Source organism: Lepus europaeus, chromosome 10 (assembly GCF_033115175.1).
Source record: "Lepus europaeus isolate LE1 chromosome 10, mLepTim1.pri, whole genome shotgun sequence".
NCBI classification, from domain to species: Eukaryota; Metazoa; Chordata; class Mammalia; order Lagomorpha; family Leporidae; genus Lepus; species Lepus europaeus.
In genome coordinates, this window is record NC_084836.1 from 56,002,628 (window position 1) to 56,028,354 (window position 25,727).

The 25,727-nt window shown below is 35.2% G+C and overlaps 1 protein-coding gene across 1 annotated transcript in view; it reads right to left on the reverse strand.

Moving 5' to 3' along the window:
- MSRB3 (methionine sulfoxide reductase B3) overlaps window positions 1-25,727 on the reverse strand; it is a 208,780-nt gene that overhangs the window by 139,707 nt on the left and 43,346 nt on the right. Inside the window, exons 3-4 of the mRNA XM_062203292.1 lie at window positions 8,958-9,066; window positions 7,283-7,360 (exon numbers count right to left, since the gene is read on the reverse strand). Coding sequence (XP_062059276.1) covers window positions 7,283-7,360; window positions 8,958-9,066 — 187 coding nt within the window. The remainder of the gene's footprint in view (window positions 1-7,282; window positions 7,361-8,957; window positions 9,067-25,727) is intronic.

Consider the following 25,727-nt stretch of genomic DNA (forward strand, 5'->3'; position numbering starts at 1 on the left):
ACTGTGACAGATTTTTTCAAAGAACCGAGATGTGTATGTATATGCACATGTGCGTGCGTTCCATTTGTTCAAATGGAACTAAGCAAACTAACCAGGCTAGAGGGACAAATAAATTATATATTAAAACTTCAGTCTACTATAATTCTTCTTTTTAAAATTTTGAGTGTTACTTCTCCAAATCTATTTGTATATTAACTGTGTGTTCTTCACAAGTTATTTCTCCTCTCTTTCTTTTTTTGCAAAATATATTATTGCAAAGATTAAATGAGTAAATACATAGAAGATACTTCAGAAAGTTCATGGATGGGGCAGGGGTCTGGTCTAGCTGTTAAGACACTGATTGGAACACTGAATCCCATATTGAAGAACCAGGATTCAAATCCTGGCTCCATCTCTGATCCCAGCTTCCTGTTAATGCTCACCCTAGAAGGTAGCAAGTGATGGCTCAAGTACTCAGGTCCCCATCACCTATCTGGGAGACCTGTAATGAGTTTCTGGCTCAGTTTCAGCCTTGGCTAAGCTCCGCCAATGAGAGCATTTGGGAAGTGAACCAGTGGACAGGAACTCTGTCTACCAAATTAATTAATTAACTCATTAATTGCTTTTAAAGTTCAAGAAAATGGAATTAAAGGATAATTTTACTTGGGGCTGGCACTGTAGCATAGCAGGTAAAGCTGCCACCTGCAATGCCGACATCCCATATGGGTGCCGGTTCAAGTCCCAGCTGCTCCATTTCCAATCCAGTTCTCTGCTATGGCCTGGGAAAACAGCTGAAGATGTCCCAAGTCCTTGGGCCCCTGCACCTGCGTGGGAGACCCAGAAGAAGCTCCTGGCTCCTGGCTTTGGATCTGCGCAGCTCCGGCCAACTGGGGAGTGAACAGTCCGATAGAAGACCCCTCTCCCTCCCTCTCTCTCTCTCTCTCCCCACCTTCCTCCCTCCCCCCCTCCCTCCCTCTCCTTCTCTTGGTGTAACTCTGACTTTCAAATAAACAAATCTTTTTTTTATTTAAAAAAAAGGATAATTTTATTCTTGTACAAAAAATTTTGAAATCCATGAATAATTTTCTTATGAACTTTCTGAGGATCCCTTGTATAAAAGACTTAAAATCATCCCTGACATATCGTAAGTGCTATATAAGTGTTAGTTATTATTTTAGTATTATTACTATTATTATCATTAGTGAATCTATATAAAATGAGCTATCCAACAGAAGGCCTGCTGAATATAAAATATCCTATATGGTTCTCCAAAGTTTCAAACAAAATTATCAGGAGCTAACTATACATGAATAACATTTAGATTTATCAGCTAACAAGGCAAAGAGTTCCCACTGAGGCTGTCACACAACCATTTCTTTCTCTTTCACTCCCAGAAATCTACTTGTATATTGCTATTATTTTATTCAAAAATTCTCCACAATCTATCCAACAAAGTTCAGACTGTAAGCAAATAAATATGTGGTAATTATTTTAGGTTAATGGATAGAGATATAAAAATGACTTAGGCATGGCCTTGCAATTTTGAAATTCACTTACCAGAGGGCAGGCAGGCACATAAACAGGTAATTCAAAATAAGGTAGAAATTGAAATGGTGGGAATGATAACAAAGTGACAGCAAGGAGAGACACCGAAGTTCACTAGGGAAGGTCAGACAGGACTTCCCAGAGGAAAAGATTCCAGAGACTAAAAACATTTCAAATACTCAAGGACCTCCATAATTGGTCCCCTATAATGCCTTAGTCATATTCCCCAATATCCCCCCACATAACCTACCTCTCCACTCCTATTGGATCAAACTCATATTTCTTTGAAAAATCCACTTCTGACCTTATCTCTAATTCTTTGCAAATGGCATTTTCTATTAGGCACCCCCAACCTGGGAAAACCTGAACCATTCTCGCTGCCTAGTAAAGTTTAATTTTGTCTCCTCCATAAAATCTTGCCCAACGTGAAGAAATCAAATATCTTCCTATTACACATAACAGCATTTCAACAGACATATGAAAACAGATGCTAACATTTTTCTGTCTTTTGTAATTGTTTCTTATATTTCCCTTGTTATGCCAACAAAATCCTGAATACTATGAAGAAAAAATATTTCATAAACTTATTTGTTCCACAACACCTGGCAAAGTGTCAGCTAAAGCAAAATGTAAGTGATCAAAAGTACATTCTGAATTAAATTATTTTACCAGTGCCTTCTCTGGTTTATCTGATATGCAATAAATTCACTTTATGAAATTTTAAACTACCAAATAACCAGAGGAGAGAACATTCTTGCTTCTGTCAGTTAATTTACTAACTGAAAGTCAATAGTGCTATATGAGAAAAAATCTAGCTTGGTTAAATTTGTGAATGTGAAGAAAATATGAACCATGGAATAAATTACACATTTGGTTTGTAAGACGGCTGTGAATAAGGGTCTTGTATTTGGCAAGAAGTAAGAAAGCAGCATATTGTTCAGAGAGGGAATGTATTTAGAGTACAAGCTTGAAAATGCATGAGAATAATTGAATGGTCTTTTTTATTTTTATTTATTTTTTTTTTTTGGACAGGCAGAGTTAGACAGTGACAGAGAGAGACAGAGAAAGGTCTTCCTTTTCTGTTGGTTCACCCCCCAAATGGCCGCTATGGCTGGTGCACTGTGCCAATCCGAAGCCAGAGGCCAGATGCTTCCTCCTGGTCTCCCATGCGGGTGCAGGGCCCGAGTACTTGGGCCATCCTCCACTGCCTTCCTGGGCCACAGCAGAGAGCTGGACTGGAAGAGGAGCAACCGGGACAGAATCCGGCGCCCCAATCAGGACTAGAACCCGGTGTGCCGGCGCCGCAGGTGGAGGATTAGCCTAGTAAGCCACGGCGCCAGCCATAATGGTCTTTTTTGTAAAGAAGTATAATACACACACATCAGTCAAGTAAATTAAGAGGATTACAAATATATGTGCATGCACAAATGCACAGTATACACATACAATAAGCATACAGCGAGTGCACACATACTATAAGTATGTATTGTGAGGAAAGAGAAATGGAAGTTGGGAAAACAACTTCTTCACCTTTCTTATGATCTTTTTAAAAAAATTCAGCTTTGTTTTCATTTTAATTTTTTTGAATATTTATTTGTTTGAAAGGTAGAGTTACAGAGAGAGAGGAATAGAGAGAGATATTACATCTTCTGGTTCACTCTTCAAATGGCTGCAATGGCCTGGACTAGGCCAGGCTGAAACCAGGCACCTGGAAGTTCACCCTAGTCTCCTACATGGGTGGTAGGGGTCCCCATACTCAGGCCATCCTCTGCTGCTTTTCCAAGCACATGAGCAGTGAGCAGCATGGGAAGCAGGGCAAGCAGGACTTGAACCGGCACTCATATGGGATGCCGGGGTCAATGTTACAGGCTGCGCAACCTGCTGGGCCAAAACATAGGCCCCTCTAATGATTTGCAAATTCAACACTTTTTTTTTTCTTGTTTCCATCCCACTGTTACTTATCATGCAGTTCTTCTATTCAGTAATTTTCTTCTCTTACTCCTCCCTAACAACAAAACCCAGTATATGCACACACACAAGCACACAAACATATATACTTTATATTCAAACCAAGAAACCAACTATCCTGGGGGTCCTGATAGTGATACTAGTAATTCATTAGTGAGTGGTTTTCAAACTTACACCCATGAACCACTAATAGAACTTTGAAAAAAAATTAAAAACAGGCTTTGTGTTAGTTATCAATTTGTTGCCTTTTGTCTTTAAAACCATATTCTTAACCTGCTTTGCTAAAATAGATCTGGGCCCTTTCAGTATGTTTTTTTTCATTGTTGGTCAGCATGTTAAACTTTGCCATTAGAAGGCATGGGAGGGAGATTGCAGGAGAAAAAGGTCTCTCCTTGTCTCAGTATGCTTGCTCCACAGGCTCCCCCAATGCATGCAGCTTCTCACAGCACAGTTTCTCCACATTCAGGCTCTTGCAGTGTGCACAGCTTCTCTTGCACCCAGCTCCATAAGTGTGCTCAGTTTTTCTAGCCCTTGACTTCTGCAGAGCAAGTGGTTTCTCCTGCACCCAGCTCTGTTAGCATGCACTGGTTACCAACTACCAAGCTGCTGCAGCATGAGCAAATTCTTCGGAGCCAGGATCCTACACAGTCAGGTGCTGCTTTTAACATGCGACCATCAGCATCAGCAAGTGGCCAGCAGCATTCCCTGGCACTCGTCACAGGTGGTTTCGTAGTGCAGACACTAGACACCATCCTTTCCCCATACCCTAGAGTACAGATTTCCAGGAAGTTCCAGACACTACATTTCAGCAACTTGAACTATCAGGATACCATAGTAACTCCTCTGCCATCTACTAGCTACAGCCATGCCTTCTCCAACAAGGACTAGATCTCTGCCTCAGGGGAAGGAATGTGGAGGGTAGAGAGAGGCTTTTTTTGGTTCTCTCTCTCTCTCAGTACTAGAAATCAGGATTGCTTATACCTGCAATTCCTGTATTAGAATTTCTCTTTACTTCTTACTAGCCAATCCCTCATTACCATCCTCTGTTACACTTCATAATTCTTTATATTAAATTTTTCTGTTCAGATCACTGTGTAGCTTCTATATCCTGCTGGGTGCTGACCCATACATACTTTCTCAAATTAATAGCTAAAATTTCTTATCAGATATTTAAATAATTACAAAAGTTGAATTTCCTGGTGTTTCATATATTATACATACAATATGTTGAACCATATTTTGTCAAAACTTTAGAGCCACATATTTAGAACAAAATTAATGAATGGAGAAGTCAACCATGTAAAGTAAATTGCAAAGCCAGTCCTCAATGTCAATTAACCAAATCAGCATTATTCCTTCTGCCAAAAAATAAAAAGATTTTCATATTTTTCATTCAAACAAACTTACTGATACACATTCTCATGGCAATTTTCTCACTTAAGTAGGCTGGTAGAAAATGGATGGGCGGACAACAGATGGAAAGAGAAGCAGACAGACAGGGAGGTGGACTGATCTGTGCCAGTAGCCTTCCCAAGATAAAATACTAATTCAATTAAAATGCTTTCCATTAATTTATCTTATTTGAAAAGCAGAGATACAGATGGACAGAGATCTCCCATTCACTGGCTGGCTCTCCAAGTACCTACTGCAACTGGAACTGGCCCAGCTCAAAGTCTGTAGCTGGGAACACAATCCAGCACTCCACCTGAGCCATGACCCGCTGACTTCGAAAATATGCATCAGTAATAAGTTGGAACTGGGAGCAGAGCCAGGATTTGAACTCAGGAACTCCAATACGGGATGTAGGCATCCCAAGCTTAACCAGTAGGCCAAAAATGCAATCCTCAATTTTTTGTTTTTAACCAATGCTTTTTTGTCTTGCTTTCCTCCTCTTCAGAAATAATGCATTCCTTAACTGTCTTTTTAAGTAATGCCCTGGCAACTGTGCCATGGGACATTAAGTCATAGTAAGATTTGACATGAGTAAAAGGTATGACATCGTCAATGAAGTGGGAGAATGGCAATTATGACAGAGAAGATGGAAAGGAAGAAGTGGTCGATCACAGACTCTCAGACATATCAGTTTCAGGAAAACGTACACAGAGAAGTCAAGGATCAGAAAATCGATTCACTGCCCATGTACTGTGGCCCCCTGGGAAGCCTATGTGGACATCCAGGGCATACATTGCTCAATAGGAAGACAGCTAAGCTACACTGGGCCATTGAGCTAATGCATTCTCTGATGGAGGACAGAGTAGGGGATTCTTTTTAAGCAAAGTAGACAAGAAACCAAGTAAGGAGTAACAATTTTTTAAAGGTAGAATAAAATATATCAAACCATATTCCTTAAAATTTAGAAAATAAAAGCTGAAAGAGCTACAAGATTGTTAGAGGAAATAGAGGCAGTGTCACTTCAAATGTGAAACCCGACTCCCACCATACCTATGTTTGGATAAGAGTCTTGCTTTTAGGATTTGTGACTCAAATCTTACATGGATTAAACTCTTCATTTGCAGTGGTTCTGTTTCTTATTTAAAACAGTAAGTTCCCCTTAGATCCTGTACTATAGTGAATCACATGAGAAGAATATAGAGATGGAGAATCTTAAACAAAAGGAAAAGGCAATGTGGCCAATTTTTACCATTTGGGATATTAACAAGTTTAACATGGCTCAGTAACCATCTCAAGTGTTATATTAACTATTATGACAAAAGCTAAAGGTGTTGAATTACGTGTTTTCTGAGAGGGAAAGGGTGACAATCTGAAGGGTCGGTTTTTTTACATGAAGAATAAATACATAAGAAGTCAGAACAGATTCTCAACCAGCACTAATGTGCAATAAGGTTTCTGCAATTTAAGAAAAGTTTTAAGCTCTTAAAAACATTTTCAAGGAAACTACTGTTTCATGTTACTTTTGGACAATCTGTAAATGCTAGTGTTTTAAAATGGAACCATTTATAGAGAGATATAAAGTATGTTTTACATGTTACGAGTATCAGATTTTTGTTTATGTATTTCCCCTAAGAAACTTTGTAATTCTGTTTTGGATAAATGACATTTACTCTCAATTAAGGTTTCTGTCTTTTTATTTCCCCAACCAACAATCTCATGGGTAGATTACGGATTCCACGATTTTTTCTAACTAGATAAATTCTAGTAAAGACTATTCTTTCTTGAATAAAATCTATAATTTCCAGTTAATTCTATCTGAATTAACTGTTTTGGTCAAAAACTCTAGGTGTAGTAAACTGTCAGGATTTTTAAAATGAAGATTTTAAGGTAATGCAAAAACTGTTAACTTCATGGTACATAATTATTCTATCTATGCATAAGTATCTTGTATACCTTCCATAGTACTTTTAATATAGCTATTTCCCTTCACTGGAGAAGTACAAATAATCTACTTGGTGGATATTATTAGATCTGAAGGGTGTATATGAAGAACTTTCATAATGAGCCAATAAATAAATTCAGGCTCATCAATAAACACATAAACATTTCTATGCTTGTCAATATCTTTCATAGCTAAGCACCATGGTTACTGAGATGAACAAGTTCACATCAGGTACTTTAAGATCCAAACAGTGAGAAATCAGCCAGTCTGTCACACTGGTAATTAACCATGAAAGTCAATAGTTACTTCTATTGGGAGGTGGGGATGTTAAGCAGAAATCGAAAAAAGACAGAGGTAAGAAAACTCAGTAATGGAAAAACTCTGAGATGAACACGCAATGAGTACTTTGCTGCCATCTGTGATATATCCACACCTACAGGTTTTCAAAATACTTACTTGAACAATGGAGTTCCACAAACAACACATTTATATATTCCAGGGTCTTTGTGATGTGTGTATTCTCCTTCAAAGGCACTGATAAACAATAAACAGATTATGAAAATTAAATAAAGTTAGCATTTTTTTCTTAAACAATATATTTTCTTTAAACATATTTCTCTAGTAAATCTATCAAGGGCTTTTTTGGTCCTAAAATGAGAACAGACCAAAGGACCAAACATATGGAAATCTTAACATTACTAATATATTTCAAATCTGTATAATAAAATGTGCATAAAACTTCTCCAAATAGTGCAGGTTAAATAAAAAAAAAAATCAAGCCATCTTGTTATGTAATGCTTAGAGGAAAAAAAATTCCTATTTCTTAAAAAATCCTGTAGTTTAGATTCATAGAAAGAGCATTATTACATAAGATTTCTGCTACTCTACAGTGTCCAAGAGTGTACCAGAAAGTGCAGAAGGGTCCAAGACTTCAAGTGGAAGGAGTCCTATTTTTTGGTTTGAAAAGGAATATTACAGCTTTAAGGGAATATTTTTCTAAGTTAACAATCTTAAAGGCTAGGAGGTCATTCAGCTAATACAAATCAGCTGTGCTAGCCCAACAAAAAGTCTATGTGCTCTGCAGCTTGTTTTTATTATCCTTTCACCCTCTTTATGAGGTCCAATTTTTTTATAAACAGAATTTTTAAGAATGACCTAATCTCTGGTTGTTTGTGTGCATTAAATCATTTTGCTAGTCATGTACACAACAGGACGGTAGAGTCCTCCTGAGCTGAGACTGAAGTCCACTGCTCACTCACTGGATGGTGAGAGTGGACTTTGTCAGAGAGTCAACATTTGGTAAATCCAGTCAACAGCAGAAAAAGTGACAGGAAGAGAGTGTCGCCCATTAACAAGGACCCCATGTGTGGTAAAGAGCTCTTTCAGTTCATGAATGAAAACAAGAAGTTACATCATTAATAAATTTGGATCAGAGGTAAGTTACAGCCTTATGCCAAGATCCACGGTATAAATTAGACAACAAAATCGTTGGATCTTGGCAAGTTACCTTTGAGCTGGAATCAGCTGAGAGACTTTATTCACTAAAACACAGTCTTGGAAATGAACAAACTCTTTTTTCAAGACTTAGGGCGAATTTCCAAGGACCAAAGCCATGTGAGGGCAGTTATTGAAAATTTTTGACATTCCAACCACAAATGAGCCAATAAATACTTTCTCCACATGTGCTTCAAAAAGAAATTGGAGTGGGGTAGAAAGGAACTAAATTATGCTACCTTCTTTTTGCAGCCAAAATGTCTATACTTACAATGGCCACCTTCAAAATTTCAGCATCCTGGCATAGCTCCATGTCCCTCATGGTTTTGCTTACTGTGATGTCTTCCCCAAAAATGTACCTAAATCGCTATTACTTCCACACATTTTGTAGTAAACTAAAAACAGGCCCTTGCCAAAAGCCTTGTAACTTTACATAAGATAGTGTTCATTAAATGGGGGAAAGAACAAATAAAGCTTGGTCTTAGCCTAAACAATATCATTTTGGAGGATATTAATTTGTAGAGTTCAGCCATTAAGTTAGAAATCCTTAAATTAATTGGCAAAGAAGAGGATTCAAAGGGAAGGGATGAAGAAAACTAGCTCTCACTTAATGACTTTTTATTACAGCTCACCTTACCTTTCGGTCCCTTTCTCCTGAGTGACATGGTACTGCAGGGGTGTTAGCCGCTTCCTCAGTTCCTGCTGGGAAAAGACCACCTTACAGTTCTTTTTATCCCTACATGACCCTGGAAAGAAAGAGGATATGGGAGAAGGAGGCTTTTTAGTTTGAATCCCAAATAATTGCTTTGGCTGGCCGCCACAGCACAGCTTCTGCAGTCACTTGTCAATGACCAGACTAGTCCCTAATGCACTAGAAAAGCTTACCTGAACTGCAGCTGATTATTTCTCTAAGTTCAAAAAGAATCTTTCTTAAAATCCAGGTGATTCCACTGGAGCAGTGGCAATGTGCTATAGACAAGGCTTCCGGCATGTGATACTAAAAACTCACTGAACAGTCCCCATGATGGGACTGGACTGTCTTCCAGTACCCTAAAACTTTTTTTTCCCAAATGGATATAAAAGCATAAGCCTATTTACAAACATTTATATCATGTATAGAAGATGATGGGCATATTAAGTTATATCATAACCCTTCACTCAAAAATACTGCAACTTGGTAGGACAGTTTGAAGCCATCATTCAATTTCCATTCAGATGATTTAACTACATCCTATTTATTTTTCTTGGAACCCTAAAGATATGTTTTCCTACAACTAGGAAATGCTGCTCTTTGTGATTCCATCGGATGTTTCCCTAAGTTTGCAGAGCTCTTAAAGATAAAAGTCTTTTGAAAGGCTGTACCTAACTATGTTAAACAGCAGCACAAAAATCTTCAATCAACTACAGATAGGTATTTGCACTAGTGAAGATTCAAGAACTTCCAAGGAAAGAGTGAGAAACACAGGGAAGAAGAAAAAGAAAAAAGAAACGGAAATGTGATTTTGTTTGGAGACCTACATTATCTTTTTGCAAAGTCTAAGAAAACTTCACTGATTAAGTGCATTGGAATGGTGAAATAATTTTAATGTGATTCTAATGACAATGGCAGCTTTTATTTCAGCCTATACAGACTGCAATAAAATGTTCAGACAACACCTGTTTATATGTGCCATTTTATTTTACCTGCACAAATGACTGAAAAGAAATATAACTCCAGGACAGGGCAGCCATTATTCACTGCAGTAAAATGGCTTTTCTTTGCCATCCATCACAGTGGAAAGGAAGCTTGCAAAAGGTCCTACATTTTGACATTACTTAAAGAAAGCATACTTAGTTTCCTGAATATTAAATTCAAATTCTTTTAAAATATAAAGAAATATGATTCAGGAGTGGAAAGATTTTCTACTTCTTTTACTTTTCAAGGTCCTTAACGTCACAGTATATGGGATCACTGAAATCAAACCAGGGGAAAAAAAATAACTAACCAGTTACTCTGATTGTGGAACTGAAAAAGGATATCAGTTTCCAGAATCAGAGCCCCCAAGGTGGAGTGGTTGATTCTCTACAAGAAATTATGGAGGCAGGAAAAGAGCAAACCAGAGCCAAATAGAAAGCTAGGCCTTGGAGCGGACTTGTGGGCTCTGAAAGAGCACCTCTGCTGACCTTCCATGAAGAACCATGGCCCTTCCCTGGCCTGGGGAAACCCACTGGCACAGCTAGCAGAACACAAACAGCAGGTTGGCCACTCATTTCACTGGTCCCCACATTATACCAGACTTTACCCAATATCTACTATTTATATTCTACTATCATCTAAGGGGCAGATACAAATGTTTCCCCAAGAAATGTTTATCCTTTCAACAGCTGAAATGCAGAACCGCCCTTTCTTAAATAATCAGTTGTTTGTAATAGGTGAGTTTCTGCTCTATTCCCCATAGACTTCTTCAAAGTTATCATTTTCACTTATTACTTATTTGTTGGAAGGGTTCTGTTACTTTATCAAAAAAAATTCATTCACTGCAAACTTAACAGGATAAAATATCTTGGTTAAAATTATTCTTTCCAATGGCATAATTAAAATCTGTGCAATTAGAATTAAACAATTCTGCCCAAAATATTTTTGTTAATATATGTTCATTCATACAAAAAGGCCAATTGTGTTCCCAAAGTTGAGAGAACTAAGCTACCCATCTGTATGTCATTTAGTACAAGAGAAGCAACTGCAGGTTTAAATTACATGGTATTGGATTGCAATTTCCTAACATTGGATGCTTTTCTGCTTTTTTACCTTGAGTCATTTACTAAGGAGTGTTCATAAAAAGTAGCTTAAAGCACAGATGCTTGCAAATCGTTTAGGCAAAGATGTTTCTCTCTTTTACATTCTCCCTCTCTCAAAAATCTCTCTTTTCTGAAGAAAAAGAATAAAACTGTTGGTCAGTATTGATGAACCATGTCAAGTATTTGTACAAGGAAAAAGGTAAAATTGAAAACATCTGATTGAAGTAAATAATACACACATAAAAGCTTTACTGGTGAATAAAGGGTATTGAAGAGACTTTATTTCATAGATTAGAAATTACTTTTGATCTAAACATTCTTAAAAACAGATTGTTTTCCACTATGAACCATCTCATTAACTGTGCTACAGAGACCTCGTTTGAATGGCAGGCTTTGAAAGAGTGCTGCTGTACTCCTTTGTTGAGCTCCATCTTATTGGGAAGGAATAAAGATTTCAATCCAGCTTTCTTTGTTTGTCTTTCAAGAACCACTAAAGCTGTATTCACACAAATTTTGTAGGAATGTGCCCTATGTCATAGCCTACAAATTATTTGGTTTTGGTGCACTTAAAGGTCATCTTCCAAATTAGCAAAATTTTCCTACATCCTGGCTTTTCAACCTTAAATATAAATATTGTTTCCTAACTGTAAGTGAGGTTTGTTCTTTAAGAAATGCTAGTGATTATTTGAAGTTGTCAAACTTTGTACATTTTTATTCTTTGTTCATATTATGTTCTCAAAATAATTAGGCTTTTAAAGTATACCTAATAACAAAAGGCAGAATATGTATGCTAGAAATAATTATTGTGATTTTATATTAAACAATTCAATGAGAAGCTAAGTCAGATTTTAATAAATACCTTGCCACACAGTTTAATAACAATATACTTCCTAGACAACTGAAAGCTATACTATTACATTTGCTTTTCTAGTATTATAACCAAAAATTGGCACATAAAAACACAGAAAAGCTTCGCTTTTGTCTCTGATTTCCCTTCCACCTATCAGACTCACTCTTCTAAAGTCATGTGGTGCCACCGCTAATTTTGAAGATATAATTTCATTTGGAATTTTAGAGTAATTCATTGCATGGTTTTCCTTTACTATCTTCACTTAGGTACTGTAATTTTCTTATTACATAGGATAATTTAACATTAGTATTATATGACATCTGTTCAATGACCTCTAAATTGGCTTATGATAGGGAAAGATTTCTGCCTTTATTTAAATGTTTAATAGTGTACTTTGAAGGCACAAGGAAATGTGTGTATATATACACATGCAATGTAAGTATATTTGAAGGAGTAATATTGCCCTTTTGGTATCTAATCATAACTCCATTTCCTACAGAATAACAGATCCACCTTGAACCCAATCCAAGGTGATTTATTTACTAAATATGCCCAAAGTCTCTTTTTATACTGAGGCTAATTTCATGTTGTTGCCTCAAGGCCAGGGTTATCTTGAAGCTCCATTGTGAAGCTCTTGTAGAAATAAACTTTCAGCACAAGTTCACTTTTTGGCTCTGCCTGCTTCCCAGCCACGTGACAGTGGGCAGGTCAAACTTTCTGACTGTGTGCTGTTACCCTCAAAAATCTGCTGTACAGGTCATGGAAATTAGCACTGACCAAACACTGAACAGACCCAATTCCATGTTATCAATCCCATTACAATGAACTTGGATGTTAAAACTGTACTTTAAAATGCGGCCTGGTCAGGTACTTCAATGTGCTGCAATATTTTACTGGTAATTATTTTTCTGTGCTAATTTTCTCAGAACATTAGTTTTCCTAAAAGTTATCTTTAAAAATGATTAAAACAGGAAGTAATGGAATAAAACTGAGTCCTACCACGTTCTAAGCACATTTCTAGGCAGTCTCACAAAACCACATTTAATCTTCTCAGTAATTCTAGAAGGTAGCCGTAATGCCCATTTTATAGACACAGAAACTAAAGCTCTCAGAGGTCACAACACAACTAAGGAAAATGGCAAATAGATAAACAAACCCAAGATTGCCTCAGTGAAAGGCCTACAGTCATTATATTTTCTGTCAATAAAAACTGTAGTACAACGTTATGCTTTCTTTTCAGATTATTCAATAGCTTACAGCTTAAAAACTACCACTAACAACTTAAAATAATAAAAGAGAAAAAGTTGTAATCACTAAAGGAGAATCCAAAAAGTAAATGCATTTCTCTGTTAACCAAGACTGGTTTTCCTTGTATTCATTCCTTCAACAGAGGCTCAGTGACAAGGTTCATACGGAATTCTCACAAAGTCTATAAAATGTTGAAAGGCTTTTTAACTTCCTGCTTAGAAGTAAATCAGATCTGTTACCTAAAATCTTAAAGCACTTTTAAGTCATAAATGTTATATATTTCAGCGTGAAAAATCAAAACAAAACAAAACCTAAAGATCCCATAACTTCAATTTTAGTTCTAGGATTAGAAAAAGTAAAACTATTAAATATTTTCCCAAGATAATAAATGAATAAGAGATAGGAATATCTTGTTTTGCTTTGAGTTTACTAAGTTAAAACAGTAAAGTTCATGTTGAAATATCTTGCTATTATATTTAAAGATGGTAGAGTTTAATTTTCATTTTCAGTTACTTATTAGTGTGTGGTACTAGAAAAATTAACCACTTTTTATTCCAGGTAAAGTAGAATTAGAATATCTAATCAATGAGCATTTACAAAAGCTAAGTCTAGTCCATTTTTAGTGTAAAATGTAAAATGCATACCACAAACCATTACTTTGTATGCCTGTACTCTAGTAAGTTGATAAAGCTTTAAGAAAAACCTAAAAAGCACAAGGAAAAGAAAAATGCTATGCTTTCAGAAGCATACTCAATTCCTGATTTTCCTCTCAAAGTAGACAGATGACAGAAATACTCCTGAGATTAACATACAATTAACATTATCAGGACACTTTTGCTTCCTGTCCACTAGTTTCCACAAAACTAGGTCTGCTGGGCTTACTTTGAAGGCCATTGATTCAAGATTTTTTTTCTTAACTCATCAAAAATGTTGAGTGGTTACAGAGTACCAGTACTACATTAAGTAAAACATACTTATTTAATAATTATTTATTGAGTAGCTATTATAAATTGGTATTATTCTTAGTACTTAAGATATGCCAGAATACAAAATAAGATCCTACTTTCATGGGGCACCTATTCCAGTAGGGATAGGGGAAAACAGACAAAACACAATTAAAATAAGTAAGTAATAAAAAGCATCTTAAAATGCAGTCGGGATGCAAGAAAGAAAAAAGCCAAACTGGAGCAGGACAATGACTGGGAGTGACCTTACATAGAGTGATCAAGGTAGGCCTCACTAGAACGGTGACATCTGAGCAAAGCCCTGAAAGAGGAGAGTAAGTAGCCTGTGCTGGTACCTGGAGGAAGAACTTTCTGAACATAGAGAGGAAATGGGCAAAGCACATACCAGTGGTGGAGATAGAGAAAGGTAACTTCAATGCAATTCCACTTAAAATGCAAAGAATATGCTTTTAAACAAGGACATTTACAACTACATATCTTAATAGAGACATTTTCCAGCATATAATGCTTAGTGAATATCTTATTTGTGAAGTGCAATACTCTAAACAGCCCTCAGAGACTGACTGGCTGAACTCTGAATATACAGAGAGCAGGCTATGATAATTTGCTTTGTCTACTTCATGGCATCTCAGTTAACCAGCTAGACTACAGACTATCATTCTCAGCCCGAAGTCACGTATAAGATTACACTCAAAATATACTTTTGGTGATGAATTTTTGAATGACCTTAGAGAACAAAGCTCTTTGGTCAGACAATGCTTTTACCCTCTGAACTACTCCAGTTAACTCTTCCTTTGGGAGTGATCCTGCAGGCAATGGCACGGGACATCCAAAATGGACAAAGTATAAAATCAATACCTCAGCTCAGTTTCCATTTTTGAAAACATCCTTAATTTTTACATTTAGGTTCAGTTTAATTTCAATTGTTCACCAAGCCCTAAATATAACAAAGAAAGCTGCAAGTCTTAGGAGTCAGAAAGCAGATGATTTTTTTTTTCTTTTTAAGATGGATTGTCTTCTATGTGTGAGAAAAAAATCATATCTTTGTCATAATAATAATCACATTTCATGACTTCTTGCTGTTTTTCTATTGCCCCGCATAAGACAATTCAGGTCAGTTTCAGTTGTATATTACTGATGCATGTAGAGAGTTCTAATGAACATCAATGGACATTATAAGCATGCCAACTCAAATTAAACAATACCATATGTTTCAGTGGTGCATAGCTGAATGATAAAATTGGGCTTCTGGTTTCCATACTAAACGCTTGAACAGATAGAACTTAGAACACATTTCAACCATGTCTTCCTTCCAAGTCTATATACCCCGCTAAGTTCACTACTACAAGCACCCTCAGCACTAACATATTTATTCTGCAAGGTACTACTTATATGGGCAAATGAAGTGTTGAGCCATTTTTCTCAAACATCTTCAATTGTTTCCAACTTTTTTCCCCTAAACATTGTAAATTATTTGAAATAACTTGAGTCTAATATTTTTAACTTTCCACAACTAATCATTAAACATCTACAATGAACCCAGAACTGTGATAGCACTGGAAAGTTAAAGACTAACAAGATAGCCAGGGGCCAGCATTGTGCCACAATGGGCCAGTGTTGTGTCATAACAGCATTGTGCCACCTGCAACACCAGCATCTCACCTGCAGCACCAGCATCCCAGTTTAAGTCCCTGATGCTCTATTTCTAATCCAGTTTCCTGCTAATGCATCTGGGAAATCAGCAGAGATGGCCCTAGTCCTTGGGACCCTGCATCCACATGGAAGACCCAGATGAAGCTCCTAGCTCATGACTTTGGCCTGGCCCAGCTCCAGCCATTGCAGCCATTTGGGGAGTGAACCAGCAGATGGGAGCTCGCTCTCTCTCTCTCTCTCTGTAACCCTGCCTTTCAAATAAAGAAAATAAATCCTTTAAAAAAAAAAAAAGATATCCTGCCATAGGACAGCAGGAATGATAAGACAATTAATATAAAGTACAGTCTTATAGTAAAGGTGTGTGCAAAGTTTCATAAAAATAGTTAACCAAAAGAACATTTACACTTTTAAACTTTGCCCACCTAGACTGACCATGTCCAGTTATAATTTGAATGTAAAAAACTCAAATAATTTGTTTTTAAAAAACATCTATAGGCTCAGAATGAGAAGATCCTATGGGAAGAAAACACCATCTGAACAAGCAGAGAGATGTAGCATGATCAAATGTGAAGAAGTCTGGGTGGTAAAATATTCTACCCTGATGAAAGATATGCAAAGAGTTTTTCATGGAGACAGTACCAATTAATTTTTTTTTTTTTTTTGGACAGGCAGAGTGGACAGTGAGAGAGAGAGAGACAGAGAGAAAGGTCTTCCTTTTTTGCCGTTGGTTCACCCTCCAATGGCTGCTGCGGCCAACGCATCGTGCTGATCCGAAGCCAGGAGCCAGGTACTTCTCCTGGTCTCCCATGCGGGTGCAGGGCCCAAGCACTTGGGCCATCCTTCACTGCCTTCCTGGGCCATAGCAGAGAGCTGGCCTGGAAGAGGGGCAACCGGGATAGAATCCGGTGCCCCAACCGGGACTAGAACCCAGTGTGCCGGCACCGCAAGGCAGAGGATTAGCCTGTTAAGCCACGGTGCCGGCCAGTATCAGTTAATTTAACAACAACAAAAAAATCATTATGATAAAATGTAGATTCAGATTTGAAGGAAGAAATTATATAATTGAAGAGCTGAGAAATAAGATAGTTTTAAAATTGAGGGAGGAAATGTGCAAATTTTTTCTCTGGAAATGAATGGGAGTAAACATCAGTGTCACAATATCCAAAGCTTTTTAAATTAATTTAAAATTCTAGCCTTAATAGTAAAATTTCATTTGTGAAGCTACACAATTTTCTTGAGAGGAAACAATGGATAAGTTTACCACTGTATTCATCCTGACCAAACATTAATAATTCAGCTGAATGACTATAAGATAGAAGCCACATTTTACATTTCTACCTTTTACATGTTACAAATTTTTAATTGTTGGATTCATGTGTAGGAGTTACTTTATCATACCATAAAGCACTGAAGAGTATTTTATCAACTCTAAAAAATTTAATGCAATACTAAGAACAATGATTTTCCTTTTTAATGTGGACCATAAATCCTAGAGTTCAGGGAAATATTTAAAGCATGTCTTGATCCAGAAAGCACTTTCTTCCTTGCAAAGCATGTGAGTAAAAAAGAAATTTTTAAAGGCACTGCCATCATCAAGTGACAATAGTTAAAGAGAAAGTCACTTAACTTCAATTCTATCTGATTGCATGTGAAACGTCTGACAAAGTTGGAGTTCCCTGTTTTTAATTTTTTTTTCCAGTATGGGTCTTCACTAGAACATCACAGCTCATACAGAAAAAAAAATAAAAATTAAAAACAGACAGGCTCATTTCCATTCTACATTTCACATGCAATCAAAAAGATTTGTTAAACACACACACTCACACACACACAGATTGTTGGAGAGATGAGAGGTAACCATACACAAAAAGGAAGGAAGGGAGCAGTCCCTTAGATAATCAGTCAGAATTTTATTTCATTTACATACAGCATTGAATATACTCATTAGAAGTAAAAATGTTATATTATCTAAAACTCTGTTTTGCAAATTACCAAAAATATTATTACCCAAATTTCAAATCTATGTTAATTAAGCACAATGAACAGAAGTCTATAACTTCTACTTAATTAAAAGCTAAACCTAAGTCTATACATTCCTGAAAATTCTGAGAGATTATGAAGGGAATAAAAAAACAAGGACAAAATGTTACATTCTTCTTTTCCACCCAGACAACCTTCTCCTGAATTATTAAACCTTCTCCTGAATTATTCAATAGCTTCCTGACCGACAGCGTTTGTATATATATTTTGGTTTTCTTTGCATCCCCAGCTCCTAACAATGTGCCTGGTCAAGAGGAAGGACCAAAGAAGTATATGCTGTACTTTAATGCTTGTTTTAACTCTCCATTTTAATTATTGCTATTTAAATCTTCTTCCTAAAAGCTATTTTCTAATGATGTGTTTGGCTATGTTTCTTAGAACTTAGCCTAAAAACTGCAATGATAACATTTGCTAAATAAATTGTAAAATTTTAAAAAATGAATATTAGCAGTTAAAAAATTTTCATTACTACTTTGAATGCTATATTACTTTTTTTTTTTTTTTTTTTTTGACAGACAGAGTGGACAGTGAGAGAGAGAGACAGAGAGAAAGGTCTTCCTTTGCCGTTGGTTCACCCTCCAATGGCTGCCGCGGCCGGCACACTGTGGCTGGCGCACCGCACTGATCCGAAGGCAGGAGCCAGGTGCTTCTCCTGGTCTCCCATGGGAAGAATTCTATATTACTTCTTTAGAGTTCCACATTCAAATCTTTTATGACTAATGGGCCACTAATTCTCTAGATTGAAAGACTGTAAGATTACCTAACCCACTAGTGCCTAAAAATTATTCCATAAAACAGTGGCTCTGAACAAAATACTAACAGGTTGTTCTTTTTGGACAGGGAGAAAAGGAAGATTCTATAGTCAAATCAGATTAGGAAAATGTAGGGTTATGTAGGTTTCCTGAAGAAGCCCTTCTTGTCGACTTCCTTATGTTGATGAGTATTACTAAACATGTGATAGTTTGACACAACATCATCCTATGCTTCTAAATTAGAAGATGGAAAAAAAAAATTCTAAACCATGATATATTCTTATCACGATGTTTTAAAGGTGCATCCTGATGGTGAAATAAAAAGTATATCTTAGAATATATGAAATATGATAGTATGCAATTTCTCAATATGATGATGAGATCTGTTTTACAGGGTAATTAATAGAGATAGTGTTCCTCAATTTATAATTTGAGAAATGATGAACTTCTAGTTTAAAACCTTCAAGAGAAAATCAAACCCCAAAGAGGTTATTTGATGTGTTCACACACCTGGTTAATAAAAGGCAGGTTCTCCTCTCTATAGCTTTTCTCCTTTATTCACTCACTCATTGCATTTCTCTTGAAGCCATGCATTGTTGCACTTTAACATGCCTATCTATCTTTAACCTGTGTGCCCAGAGCCTATTTCCACTCCCATCCCAACTCCTACAACCTCCCAGCAATCATATCTACACCTTCCTTCAATATCCTTCACAAGAACTGTTATTCCTATTTCAAGAAGCCAATCTGCCTTTTTTTCGGGTGAAAAGAAGCATAATGCTTCTCACTTCTTCTCCTCGCCTCTGTAGTAAAACAAAAGAAGTGTTTATATAGAACCATAAAACCATCAAGTATAAGTTCATTCTTTAGAGAATAAAATTTGGACCCAAAATGGCAATCTTTCTCATCAGAATGTGTATTTCTTAAGAAGAGAGACCACATTACTTACATCATGGCATTATTCTGACACATAAGTTGATGCTACTTGTTGAAATCCATTCACTCATTAAGCAAAAATTTATTGAACACCTATAACGCAACAGACACAATTCTAGTAGCTGAGATATAACAGTGAACCAAACACAAAAATCTCTGCCTTTCTAGGTTACTTTGTAGTAAAAATAGAATCTGCCTGATCAAACCATCACCTTGCCAGACTTACGTGATATCCTCCTTTTTTCTTTCCTTTTTTTCTCCATTACAGCAAAGGATTACAGCTGCACAGAAAAAATTTGGAGGAAATGTAACCTAATGTACCATCAGAGTGTCAAATCCAACTGTAAATGATTTGACAAGAATGTTGTATCATTCTTAATTTACAGATGAAAAACAGATATAAAAGGAACAAAACAAAGATTCTTAGGGTCAAAAAGTTGGCAAACTAGTAAATACAAATCAAGGTTACAATCTGTTCCTTCATCAATATCAACAATATGATGTTAAGTCCTGAAACTTGCTGTGATGTTATCTAAAATTTGTATAATAAATATTAAAATATTAATCAAATGGAAGATCATATAGATAGCTATATCATTCTGAGCCAACATGAATGTCTGTAATAAAATAAAATCTTACAAAAATATAACAGTTACAGAATTGGATTTTCTTTGTTTAAAATACAGAGATACTAATAAGTTAAATTAACATTTTACCCTCTGTGAATTATGTGGCTAGATATAATAATTATAACCAGAACTGAAGAACATGCTTACCATAAGTTACTGAGTAAGTTTATATTCTACAAATATATGCTTTTTATTAAACTAAATAACTGGTATCTTCATCATTTCATGGTATCATTTTTTATCACATGCATTTCTAAATTACTAATATAAGTGCAAACAAACTAAATCTAAAAAATGAAAAAGCTAGAGAGTTGAAATAAATGAAATGGGTTTTAAAATCTCAGATAAATAGCTGATTTGAAATGCAAAAACACAAACAGTAATTAGAGATAATTTGCCACTACATCCCAACTTCAGCTATTTTAAAGAATTTTAAATTAAAATGTAATCTAGTGAAAGCAACTGTGAGAAACAAAATATCCAAAACAAACATTTAGGTTCAATCTGCACATTAAAAAAGACTGATAATAAAAATTCATCAAGTATCTATAATCAATATTATTTAGTTTTTGTGAACTATCATTCATGGCTCATTCCCTCATTAAACTTGTGTTTGTTGAGAGTAATTTTAATAATCCTTCTATGATTTATTAGGTAACATCATTGTAAACATGTTTAGGTAAATAAGCATCTAATAACCTTATGACTCTCCCAAAGTCCAACTGTCTAGATAGTCTATTCCTGGATAGTTATTACTTGGTTTCAAAACTTGTAACATGTTTTATATTCTTTACAATCATTGTTTATTAGTGAATTTTTCAAGGAAAACTGAGATTTATTGAATTTTTTCTTATTGAACATTTTAAGTCTTGATACTAGATAGTGCCATGTATTTATATTTTTGTATAATATAAAGAATTTATTTCATGTTTACCCAAAAAATTAACAAAACCCACATTTAACAAACATGTCCAACACCTTATTCTTACATATGTATTCTTCTATAACAATTTATCCTTGACTAATATGCAAATGTACAATTTTTAAAATGCATTTGAAATAAGGTGCTACATAGCAATTTTCCAACATTAACAAAAACTTTATATCATAGAACTTCTAAAATATTTTTAGAAAAAAACATGGCTACATCAGAGTACTCATTAATCAACATTTAAAATATACTTTCTTTTAGTTTCCTAAAATATTTTCATTCATGCAGAAAACGATTTATGCTTAACAGTCAACATGTTAAACTACTAACATTTTCAAGATTCTATAAAAATTCAAAACATAGCAAAACAAAATGTGAAATTTTCTTTAATTCTTGGGTGGTCTGCTGAAGAAAATTTGGCTGCATATAAAACTATAAATTACTGTTAAATCAGCTATTTGGATATAAGATAAGTTAATTTATGAAAACTTGTTTTAGTTTATAGAAAGTACACATGAAAGACAATTTCGATGAGATGTCCAAGCATAAGGAAGTTGGAATCCTATTGAAAATGGAAAAAGGTTTTGCACTCTACAAATACTGTTTGAACATAATATAAGCAGAAAAATTTGTGGCTTGTAAATCCATATGTTCTTAACTGGATACTCTTTACATACTTTTGTTTAAGTTTTCACAATGTACCTATGTACTAATGATATCAGTACGCTTTTATGCTGTGAAAGAATGTAAAACTAGTGCCATCTACTGGAAAAAGTGGATACCATTCAACAAACTAATTTCAAAATATTTTGTGAATTGAGTTGAAATTTGTATGTGTATTTGTAAAACATTTTGGTTCAGTTAAAAGATATTCTCCAAAGTATTTTTAATTTAATCAAAAGTGTTTAAGTAAAATGGACATGTAAGAATGGTGAAATTGGAGACCTGAAGGCATTTATTTGAATACATGGCAAGAATTCCTTTGGTAACATCAATACACAAAACAGAAATAGTGTGTTCTGATCAGTTTTATTTTGGTTTTATATCTTTTAGAACAAACATTCTGAACAAGTAGTCAAAAATCTCTCCCTGAAGAGTTTCAGAAAATCTAAGAAAAAAACTTCTTAAAAGTCAATGAAAAATTGAGTATAGGTGCATTTATGTCTTTTTCTGGGTAGGAAGGTTCACAGCTTTACCAATAACTAGAGAGGTGGTCCAAATTTTCATGACTCACAAAGGTTTTAAAAAAACTAATATAGATAGTCCATCTATTCAGTAAATGAACAGTGCACTGACAACTTTATTTTTGTGAAACAAATATAATATCTTTTGCTATTAATAAACTATTGCCAGTTCAAACTTTAATAATAAATGCTTTGTACACAAGGATGCTGCTTTGATGCACATACTTAATATTTCCTCTTCACAAACAGAAAATGTTAAGCACAAGAAACTGATAGTTTGCTCCAAAGAAGTGATCATGGAGCCAGAATTCTCATGGCAAGTATAATATGCACTTACTTCTCTAACAGCTAATCTACAACCAAAACTCAAATTTCTTGAGAAAAAAAATATAAAGAAAATACTGAATAATAAACTGAATCTGTTACCATTTGTTTGTTATTTGTTTCACTACAATGTAATTTATTCTTAAGACAACTACTATGTTTATTAATGCAACAAAGTGAGAAATTATTTTTGGTGATAAATTCAAGAGCCAAACAAACTATTAACTTTACTTTTAATATTCCCATACAAAGGAGTCTCAAATAAGGTTGTACTCTGTGTTATAGCTATGATTTTCATCCACATACAAACTTTCAAACTGCTTGTTTATTCATTTCACAAATATTTATTAAGTGCCAGGCACTGTGCTAAGCTCTGGACCCATAAGCCTCTGATTCATTGAGAATTCTAGTTATACAGTTAACATTCTGTGACTTTCAAATATCATTTGCAAAATGTCTCTTTATGATTTTTAATTTCTATATTAGAAATATTACATCTTTAGAAACCACATACCAGCATGTGGCACTTCTTATAGACTACTAAATATGCGACTGAAGTCAAATAAAAGTCACAATCACATATTATGTTTATAAGGTTAGAGAAAAGTACAATTTATTACTGTAATTAGTAGTAATTTAGACAAATGCCTTGAGTTGGGTGAAAACTACCAGGATATCTAGCCTAAGCCACAATTAACTTAATTTTTATCTAACATTAAAACTATGTATAAAATTGTACCTCCCAATCTATCCTCAGATAATACTCCAGTCTTGATTGAGAGGTCAGGAATTCTAATGTTCAAACATGGAAAATATTTCTATCCTCCCACCACTACCCAGCAGACTTGCCTGTAAGTTCCCGGAATTAATTAGTACTGAGTTGTAAGATTTGATTAACCCAAGGCCAAAAGTAAAAACAAATGACAGTTAATAAAATCACAGAATGTCAGACCTGAATATATTATCTAATTTTAATTCCTCATTTTAAAGATGAAGAGACCAATGTCTGGACAGTTGGCTGATTTATGCAAGGTCACACAAGTTAATGACAGAGCTATGGCTAGAGTTTTCACTGACTCCAGTGCTCTTTTTAATACATAAAAGAAACTGTTATAGGAAATTAAGAAAAAATTTTGAGGGAAAAATTACCTTTAATTACAAACATGAGTGAACCATAACTCAGATGTACTTAATAAGCTCTAAATTAAAATTATACTTTATTAAGAATAAGAAGTAAAGGAAGTCAAAGCTGAAAAATGATAGATCACTCTTCTGGGATATGGCCTTTATGCAGGTCAATTCAGTTATAATCAACTTTAAGGACTGTTCCAATTATTTTTCAGTTCTGGAATTATTTAATATTGAATAATACTTGAAATTGGTGTGGTACTGGCTATGAAACAGAAATCTTTTTGATTTATAGAGATTCCTATTGTAATGGGCTTTGATCAAGGAACAGTAAATTAAAGCAAGACTTTAGACTTTCACCTTAATTTCCTATATCTGCAATTTTGGCCTCTTCTCTCCCAACCTGTACAAATTAATAAGGACTAAAATTCCCATTTCACTTTTTTATTTTTCAAAGTTTCAATAATTTTATCATTCCTACTACTGAATTTAACAATTTCTTCAACACTGCTATCTATCTAAGTAAAATAAAATCCTATATGTGAACTGAGTGGGAAAGATTTCACAAATATTCAAGTTATAAAATACATAAACATTGGAAGACTGATTTTCATAACACTAAAAATTAATTGGTGCTTGAATAGTTAAGGAATTATGGGGTACTATGCTAGCCAATTCACATATCAAATCAAAATGAGTTTAGAATCCCTAGGTAAAGAAAGATAGTTTCTCTGGGCTTTCATCAGTAGTAGGTACTAACAATGAAAAGCAATGTGCTATCTATGTATTGGACTTGAATTCTATTCAGCAGGATGTATGAACACAATAAAGAGATCAAAGCAACAGACAGAATCTGTTATTCCTCAAACACAAAGTGTATTTGTGGTTCCTATTAAAGCAAAAATAATTAAATGAGATATTTAAATGTTTTTAAGTTTATTATATTGGGAAAATGATCTATATTAATATAGATACTTGGATCCGATAGTGAAGACATACTCATGTGTGCTACTTAACTATTTATGCCAGCCTCTGCTCTAAGCATTTTTTGATCCCAATCTATTTAATTCTCATAGCAACCCTCTCAGTGGGGCACTATTATTATCTCTATTTTACAAACAAGAAGGCTAAGGTAGACAGCTCAGCTCATAAGTGGCACAGCCAGACTTCAAACCTAGTCGGTCTGACTCTGGAATTTGTATGCATAAGCACTGTACTGTAATGGCTACTTCTAAAAACTACCAGCTTTAGTGAATTTATTTTTGATTCATTTTGTTATCCAAAGTTAAAGATACTTATATTTTAATTAAACAATTTAATTATGAAATCCTTTAATTCCACAACCATCATACCTCAAGAAATACACAATTGACAAGCTGTTTCTGTGACCACCAACTCTTCTCTCTGTATAGCAAAGCCATGTTACAAGAACTATGCTGGTGTTTTCACACTGTGCTTTTTTTCCTCAGTGAAAAACATGGTTATGTACAAATCAAATAACTTTCCTAGTTCAGCTGTTATATGGAATTCACAGCCAATGAAAAAGTTCCACAGGGACTAAAGATTTCCCTCAAGCTTATACACAATTCAACAGATAAACCTTGTCAGTTCTACAGTCTGAGTCTCTCCCTAAATCCATCCCTATTATTTTTAAAAATATTTATGTATTTATTTGAAATGCAGGATTACAGAGAAGAGAGAGAGATAGATCTCCATCCACTGGCTCACTATTCAAATGGCCGACGTGGCCAGGGGTGGACCAGGCTAAAGCCATGAGCCAGGAGCCAGGAACTCCATTTGGGTCTCCCACATGAGTGGCAGGGGCCCAAGCACTTGAGTCATCTTCTGCTGCTTTCCCAGGTATATTAGCAGGGAGCTGTGTTGGAAGTGGAATAGCTGGGACTCCAACCAGCACTCATATGGGATGCTGGCATTGTCACAGGCCGCAGTATTACCCACTACACCATAACTCTAGTCCCTCCTCCCCTT